This window comes from Acinonyx jubatus, chromosome E4, assembly GCF_027475565.1.
Source record: "Acinonyx jubatus isolate Ajub_Pintada_27869175 chromosome E4, VMU_Ajub_asm_v1.0, whole genome shotgun sequence".
NCBI classification, from domain to species: domain Eukaryota; kingdom Metazoa; phylum Chordata; class Mammalia; order Carnivora; family Felidae; genus Acinonyx; species Acinonyx jubatus.
The window spans coordinates 33,070,091-33,079,130 of NC_069395.1; the positions used below are offsets into that span (position 1 = coordinate 33,070,091).

The 9,040-nt window shown below is 44.5% G+C and overlaps 1 protein-coding gene across 1 annotated transcript; it reads left to right on the forward strand.

Annotated features, from left to right (window-relative positions):
• Positions 1 to 2,974: 2,974 nt before the first annotated feature.
• IL20 (interleukin 20) lies at positions 2,975 to 5,148 on the forward strand. The gene is made up of 4 exons (XM_015079931.3): positions 2,975 to 3,370; positions 3,647 to 3,712; positions 3,807 to 3,959; positions 4,545 to 5,148. Exons 1-4 carry the CDS (start codon positions 3,038 to 3,040, stop codon positions 4,842 to 4,844), a joined length of 852 nt encoding a protein of 283 aa, XP_014935417.3. The 5' UTR covers positions 2,975 to 3,037; the 3' UTR covers positions 4,845 to 5,148.
• The last annotated feature ends 3,892 nt before the right edge of the window (positions 5,149 to 9,040 follow it).

Genomic DNA, 9,040 nt, shown 5'->3' on the forward strand with positions numbered 1-9,040 from the left:
CAAAACTAAAGAATTGGGATCAACTCTTTGATGATGAATGGAGGGAAAGAAGGGCAGCCATTGCTGAAGGGAAATGGTGGAAATAACAAAAGCAAAGGAGAAAGGGCAGGAGTGAGCCCATGGTGTCTGCGCTGGGGAGAAACATGGTTAAGGAGAACTGGATTTAAAGTGGCGGTGGGTGCCTGGCTGGCTCAGTTGGTAACACATGAGACTCTTGATCTTGGGGTTGTGAGTTTGAGCACCATGAACAGCACGTTGGGCGTGGAGATTACTTAAAAATAAAATCTTACAAAATATGAAGTAAAAAAAAAATAATGAAGGAGCAAAAGCAGCTTTTGGACTTCTCTTCCAGTTATGTAATTCAGGGATCTTTCCTGTCCTGATTACCATTTTACCTTCCTTCTGGAAGGCAGCTGGGAAGAAAGAGGCACATCCTTTTTTTTTTTTTTTAATTTTTAAAAAATATTTATTTGTTTGTTCATTTATTTATTTATTTATTTTGAGAGAGAGAGAGAGAGCACAAGTAGGGGAGGGGCAGAGAGAAGGAGACAGAGGATCTGAAGCAGGCTCAGCACTTGAGCACAGTGCCCCATGTGGGCTCGAACCCGTGAACGGGGAGATCATGATCTGAGCTGAAATCAAGAGTTGGTTGCTTAATTGACTGAGACACCCAGGCACCCCCAGGCATATCCTTTATCTAAAAACTATAACTATAACTAGATAAACTATAACTTTGTCTAAAACTATAACTAGCAGTCTCCTAGGAAGGAATCTTTAGGAGGAAAGTGTTGAGGTAATGCAGCCTGAGATTAATCTGTCTTAGAATGGGAGGAAGTGAGATGCCACCAGAGAAATTCCAAGGGAGTTCCAGCCCTCACCTGCAGGAGTTCACTTCCTTTCTGTGACCTGTATATAAAACTGGAAGCCTCTTGGCTTGAGACAGACTCCTAGGTGACCAGAAGCAGCAGCCTTTCCTGAGCTCAGGTAAGAGAATTCCCTTTCTCTACACTACTCACACAGTTCTGGAGATCAGCCTGGTTCTTCTAATCATTTACCCAAGTATGTTCAGGGCCACGTCTAAAGGAGCCCTTTCCAACAGTACAAAATATCCTGAGGATAGAGAATTATCATGTTTATCTTCACACACCAGTACCTAGCACAATATTTGAGATGGTGCTCAATAGGGGTGCCTGGGTGATTCAGTCAGTTGGGAGCCCGACTTCAGCTCGGATCATGATCTCATGGTTCATGAGTTTGAGCCCCACGTCAGGCTCTGTGCTGACAGCTCAGAGCCTGGAGCCTGCTTCGGATTCTGTGTCCCCCCCTCTCTCTGCCCCTCCCCTCCTCACACTCTAAAATGAATAAAGATCTCATTATAAAGTCTCTCAAAAATGAATAAAGATTTTAAAAAAATTAATTAAAATAATAATTTAAAAAGATGGTGCTCAAGAAATGCTAATCAAATTGTTGAATTTAAAGTATATTTACTATATACCCTCTATGCTCAAGGCAACTAACAGCATTTTCTATTTAAAATTAATTGATCACTCGCTATATTTTAGGTGTGTAAATCATGCATCATTGTCTTTAAATGTCAAAACAAGCTTCTGGGGTAAGTGTGATTGTTTCATTTGGGGGGGCTAAGAAAACAAAACTCAAAGAGGTGAGTTTACCTGTCCAGAGTCACATAGACGTAGGGTGGCTACCTCATTCAGGTTTACCTGTGACTTTTCCAGTTTTAAAACTAAAATCCTTGTGTCCTGGGACACCCCCTTCCCCCCCTCCCCCGCCGCCCAGTCCTGAGCAAATAGGGACAACCTATTTTGATGGGAACTTGTAGCCAATATGTCTCAGCATGGCACTGGCAGATTCACTCGTTATTTAAAATGTTGATATGTTGGGGCGCGTGGGTGGCGCAGTCGGTTAAGCGTCCGACTTCAGCCAGGTCACGATCTCGCAGTCCGTGAGCTCGAGCCCCGCGTCAGGCTCTGGGCTGATGGCTCAGAGCCTGGAGCCTGTTTCCGATTCTGTGTCTCCCTCTCTCTCTGCCCCTCCCCCGTTCATGCTCTGTCTCTCTCTGTCCCAAAAATAAATAAACGTTAAAATGTTGATATGTGGTTCATCATGGATATGTTTTTCATTAATTTTGATACCGCATGAAAATATTATTTGTCTTGTTGATTGAGACTTTTAGTGCCCACTTACATTCGGTGCCTGAGATGAGTACTCCATTCTCCTTACACTAATCGCAGCTCATTATAATTTATCTTCAAACTCAGGAGACACTATAAAGTGCCCTCCTATGGAGCCGTCTATTCCAGGAAGAGATGAGCTCCCCTCCTGCCTTTCTTCTCTTTCTTTTGGGACCTGGGCAGAGCCAGAAAAGAGCCCGCTCTTGCGTCCCTCTCCGGTGTGCCTGACTATAGTCTTCCTGTAGAGGGCGCTGTGGAGCACAGACACCTCGGGAAACAGAAGTGCTAGGTGTAACTGGGCTGATGGCCCATCAGATCTTGCCTTTCCCTGGCAGTAAGATTGTTATGAAATCATTGACTTTCTACTTGCCTTTGGGGCTGAAATAAATCTATTATCCCGAAATAACCAACCCGATCCCAGACAAATACCAAACGGCTAAGCTCTTCTGCCCTGGGGGTAGCCATAAAATCCAGACAATTTTCCCCCAAGTGTTTTCAGTGGCTCAGCAACAACAGCTTCTGTAAGGTTCTGTTTTCCCACAGTTCCCCTGTGGGCTTAAGGGGACCAGAAGAGTGAGCTACACTGGCATTCTGGAAGGGAAGACTGTATACGTCAATTGGGCAAAACAAGTTTTAACATTTTCCCCGAAATGTAATCCTCTGTCTACTCACTGCAAGTGCCTGCTGCTCCAGGCCTTACCTGCTGGGCAATGACGATGGGGCTGGGATGGGGACAGAATAAAGGAGTCGGGACCTGTAGCACCAACTCACAGACCCTGAACGAGCAGCCGAAGTCTCTCCTTCCGGGACAGCAGCTCAGCAGCTTTTCTTAGTAAGTTAGATGAATGGGCCAGACCGTCCAAACCCAGACAAAGCTATTGAGTTTCACAAGGGGACACCTGGGGAAAGCATGTCCCTGGACTGAATTGGCTTCTTCAGACATGACATTGGGAAAATCAGTAAGTCATGCTCTTTCCTTTGAATTCCTAGCTCCTGTGGTCTTCAGATTCTGGCACAAGATGAAAGCGTCTGGTCTTCCCATCTGCCTTCTCTCTGCTGTGTTTTATCTCTTCTGGACACCTTCTGCTGGGCTGAAGACACTCCATTTGGGAAGTTGTGTGATCACCACAAACCTTCAGGCAATGCGAAATGGGTTTTCTGAGATACGGGACAGTGTGGTAAGCGAAGGAGGCAACCCCTCCCTGCCCCTGTGGCTGCCTCTCTCCTTCTCTACTTGTCCTTCTCTGTCCTCTGGGACACAAAGAGAGACAGGCTGGGGACCCCATACCAGGAGGATGCATTCCCAAGAAAGAGTTGTAGTTCAAAATTGAAAAGTGTTTTGGCAAGAGACGTCCACTGGGCTGTGGCAAGGAAAAGTTGAGAGAGGTCTTGATGTCTAACACCCGGCAGCAGTCCCTGACCTGTCCTTTCCTGCCTTGCCTTCTTCCACTTAGCAAGCCAAAGATGAAATCACTGACATCAGAATCTTGAGGAAGACTGAGTCTTTGCAAGACACCAAGGTATGTGCTTGGTCCATAAAACTGTGGGAGGAAATATAAATTGGAGGCATCTCCACCACCCCGGATGCCACCAACATACTAGTCTCCTTTGTAGCCTGCAGATCAGTGCTGCCTCCTCCGCCATGTACTGAGACTGTACCTGGACAGGGTTTTCAAAAACTATCAGACGCCTGACCACCATATCCTCCGGAAGACCAGCAGTCTTGCCAACTCTTTTCTTACCATCAAGAAGGAACTCCGGCTCTGCGTGAGTAAAGGTCTTGGGTGAAAGGACCCATCGCCGCACATAGTTCAATGACTTAGCAACCAAGCTCTTTCTTATCCCCATTTACTGGCTAGAAAAACTGAAACCAAACGTTCTCATAATCGGTATTGTACCATGTGACAGGTCATAAGAACTCAGTTTTACTGCCTTTGGTGTATAGGGCCTATGCAAAAAGTCTACATAACTGCAAAATGCTATTTCATGTTAATGATAATTATCTATTATCCATGAATTACGCTTTCCACTGTAGGTGAAGGATCCTACAGTACATTAGTGTATCCTCAGCCTCTCAGCAGGCCGTGGGGCTGAATATCAAGACAAGGTCTGATTAGGACCTAGGTATCCAACAAAGAGCTCCCTATGTGAGCCTACAAAGCTGGCCTCCTCTTCTGGCTGATGAGTAGTTTACTGATCCAAAATGATGAGGTCTGAAAAAGCTTTCCATAAGAATGGAGTAGGTACAGGAACGCAGGTGAAAGAGTAGAATTCTCCTTACTTTGTGGCAGTGGTGAGGGCAGATAATCAGAATCTTTAATAAAATCCATCATTCTGTGGCATTCTTTTCAGCATGCCCACATGACATGCCCTTGTGGGGAGGAAGCAGCGGAGAAATACAGCCAGATTCTGAGTCACTTCGAAGAGGTATATGCAATTTGGGCCTCAGTAGGGATGGGTGTGTTTTTAGAACTGAGATCACAACTGGGTGGGATAGACATTCATACCGGTAGAAATCCTGTAGTCCTCAACAATTGCCCTCTGAGGTCATGTGGACCATCCCTCTGCTTTAACCCAGGGGACACCCATCCAGGCTCTAGAAGGGTGTTGTCTCTGGAAGACGCTCTGGGATTAAAGAGGGGATGGCCTTAATTCCATCAAGTCACTCCAGAGACATCTGTGCCTTCCAGCTGTACAAACAAGAAGCAGTAGTTTTCCAACATTACACACTTATACGTACCCTCAAAAACAGTCACAATTTCACACACGCCCATGCCATGCTGTTCCTCACCTTGGTGCCTTTGCACATCTGCCAGGAAGGCTTGAAGTCCACTCCTCACTGACTAATTCCTACTCATCCTTTAAGACTCACCCTAAGCATCACCTCCAGGAAGGTACTGACTATGTCTCTCAGAGGTAGGTGCCTCTTCTGTCATCCTGTGGAGACTCCATCCTCCATCCACCACACTACATTTTAGTTGTCTGCTTCTGTCTCCTTCACTTGACTGAATTCCCTGTGGGTAGGCATTGCGCCATTTATCTCTGAATCCTTAGCCAGCCCAGTGCTTAACACAATAAATATTTGCTCGGCTAAAGTTGCACAGTAGGCAACTCCTAACACACACACACACACACACACACACACACACACACACACACATCTTTCTTTAAAAAAAAAAAAAAACCCAACAGTCTAATTGCTTTGATCTCTGTGATTCAAGACGCTTGGGTTATACTCCAAACTCTGCCACCTTCTGGGCTTCAGTTTCCCTATGTCATGGACTCCAGGATTTTCCTTCCTCTTGTGAGATCTTGAGATTCCATCACATCTTTCACGCTCTCCATCTTGAAGAGAATACTGGGCTCGCAATGCCCAGCAGACCTACCAGTGAAAGGAGAGCATTAACCCGGGAGTACATGTTGTCCCTTTATGAGATGCTCAGCACAGAAGTGTGTGTCTTTCAGCTTATGCCTCAGGCAGCGGTGGCGAAGGCTTTGGGAGAGCTGGACATTCTCCTGCAGTGGATGGAGGAGCTGGCCTAGGAGGAGGGTGACGACCCCGCTGGCAATAGTGCTGGCCAAGAGTCCCAGTCCTCGGTACCCGCGAAGGCGTGACCCCCAACCACCGTCTCGCTGCTGTACAACGTAGTGCTGGCCACTGTGGAGATTATTTATTTATTTATTATTTGCTTCCTTATTGTGGTTGTCCCCAGGAGTTCCCACTCTGAACGGAGACCATGGTTTTATAAGATTTTGATGAGATCTTTTCCACCGTGGGGTGTATTTATTACTTAATATATTTATTTATTTTTGCTATTTAACTTATTTATTTTTGTATGTGAAGACAAGACTTAAAAAATTCACGGGTTATATTTATCACCTGACTATGAGTTTTCGCACAGTAAACAAACCCTCTAAATTCTACAGGGGTGGCTAAGGGTGTTATTCATTTTTATTAAATCAAGGACATGTGTATCTCACTCTGTGAGATATTTAAAAGTGAACTAATGGCTACTGAGTGTGGGCTGTAGAAGAATTTCTGATGTGAAATTGTAGACTTGTCTCACAATTACTGACCACCTCCACTCACCTCCCCAACCCCATACTTGCTGTGGAATCTTGTATGGCAAAAATGCACTTCTACAAATAAAGTTTTCTTTGCATGATAAATATCTTCTTGGAGTTTGCAAATGCTTCAGGAGCAAAAACAATGGCGCGGAGAGCTTGAATCTTGTATCACCTAGGGACTTCTTGCTCCTCTGGGGAAGAAAGATGCCAGTGGGAACCTGGACCTTTTCCCTCCTACTGAATGCATCCCCAATTCAATTCTTAATTCACTCACATCTCTGATGCCATGACTCTGCCCTCCACATAAAGTGACGATGACTGAGTGAAGGGCTTCAGTTATCCCTGCCCTCCCCTTGTTAGCTTTGAGCACTGTCCTCTGTGAAACTGCTTTTCTTTCTTTGGGTTTTGCGTCAGGAGACTTGATTGCAACACAAATTACCATGGGCAGGAGGTTCTATTATAAGGGTTAAGAACACACAGGTGCAAAGTTTAATTACTGAGCCTTGCCCAGAGAGGTTCGTGAACCTTCTCTTGAGGCTCTTCCACTTTGTATTCTGGCCAGCACCCAGGGTCTAGCTCATTTCTGGGTCGAGTCTTTGTCTTTATGACCAACTACTAAGTCAGCATTCTCTGTTCAGGTCCCTTTCATATCGCCCTTCCCTGGGCTCTTCTGGCATGGGCTTCTTGCCTCCTTCCTCCCCACCTTGCTTGGAACTGCACCCCCAGTGGCAGTTTAGTTTTTCCACTTTCATGAAAAGCAGACTAATGCTGATGCCCTGGTTCCCAAAGCCAGCTCCCCTCACTGCCTCGGGTTTCCGCTCCCAATCCTCAGCTTGGGTCTTGATGAAGTTTAAATAACTTTATTAGTTTCTTTTCTCATACAAGTAACAACTACCTAACAGAGAAAATTTGGCAAATACAGAGAAACATAAAGAAGATTGTTTAAATCACCTAGAATCCGCTCTTAAACATTTAGGTGTATTTTTCCAAGATCTTTTTTCTTGGATCCATACCATGACTCAACCCTCATTACCTGAGAGATTTGGGCTGTAAAACTTAACCTTCTTGGAATTTAGTTTCTTCCTCTGGAAAACAGGATGATAGTGTCTACCTTTCAGAAGGATGGAAGACATGGGTTTTATATGTTCCTTTGAAAACAAGACATCTTCTGCTTTCATATTCCACATAATTATCACCTATTTGCTATCAGATTTTTGCTCCATCTCACCTGTCTTCTGTCATATTTTCTAGTTGCATGTGTCCTGGTTTCTGACAATTTAGCTTCAACTCTCCAGGAATAGTCAAGTGCACTGAACTCAGTGCTAAAATTGTGATAACCACCTCCAAGAAACATTGGAGAGCAGTGAGGAGGTCATTTTATCTGCCAAGGCTGTGAGTCTTCCAGATGGGTACGTTACAGGTTGACCCACAGCTAAGGACGAAATTTCTCTACTGTTTGTTTTCTGGGAGACATTTCTGACTCTTCTGGCAGTCTGGGCCATGGGAAGCCTGGGTCTTTGGGGACTGCAAAGTACCATGTTCGTACTGACTTGTTACCTCTTTGTCTATTCCTTTTCTCAACAGGACCCTGGTCTCTTCTCTTCTTGACCTGTCATAGTACCAACAACAGCAAATTCAGCAGTGAAGAAGTCAAGTCAGGTTGTGAAAACCTCAAGGGAACATTTCATAAAGGTGGGGCCATTGAGGGACAGACTCTAAAGAATGGTTTATAATGGTCACTTCCAACTCCAACAATTAAAATGATGATGATGATTATTATTATTTATTAAGTACTCCTCATGTGTCAGGCACTGTACTGGGAATTTCACAGATATTACATTGCTTAATTCTTAAGACAACAACCCCATGAGTTAGATAGTATTATTACCAGTTTTCAAAGGACAGAGTGCTCAGAGATGGTAAGTAATTTGTGTCAGGGGGCAGAACCAAGAGTTGAATGTGAGCACTCTGATCCCACAGCCGTATATGCTTCTCACTCTACTGTTTACTTTCCCAACAATGACATCTTGTGTTCAGAGGCACAGTAGGAAGGAAAACCGTGTTATGACTTCATAGAGATATGAGTAAAAATCTTGACTCTGACCATCACTGTCTTGGGCAGGTGACATAACTCTCCTTGGTTTCTTATTCTGCAAAGTGTGGGTTACACACTTACCACACTGTTGGTGTGAACACTAAACGGGATTGTCATAGCTAACTTGAACAAACACTTATTATATATTAGGTGCTGTTATAACTGTGTTGTAAGTACCCACTCATTTAATTGGTAGAAGAGCATGATGAGATAGCTGTTGATTATTCCCATTTTACATATGATGAAGCTGAAGACCAGAAAGGTAAAGTATCTTAAGTTCACACAGCTAACAATGATGGAGGTAAAATACGAATACAGTAGGCAGACTGGAGAATCATGCATTTAACCACTTCACCTTGCTGGTTGGATGGAATGTCCAGCAAACAGAGCACACTTAGCAGAATCTCTGGCTGTAGCAGTGGTTCTGCCTTGAGAGGAAAGTGATGAGCCTTCCTGCCAAGCTGTAGCGCTAACTTTAACTTCCTGGTGCCACTTCCTGCTCTTTATGACATCTGTGTTGAACTTCATTTTTCCATGATCTAAACCTTGTCTCTTCAACAAGCAGAATGTAAGTTCCTTTGGAGGTCACAAGACAAATGTGCTGAACCTCATGTTGACCTATCAGTTCTAGTTACTCTACCTCTCTGGGCCTCCGATTCCGATGAGAGACTGAATACACAAATGG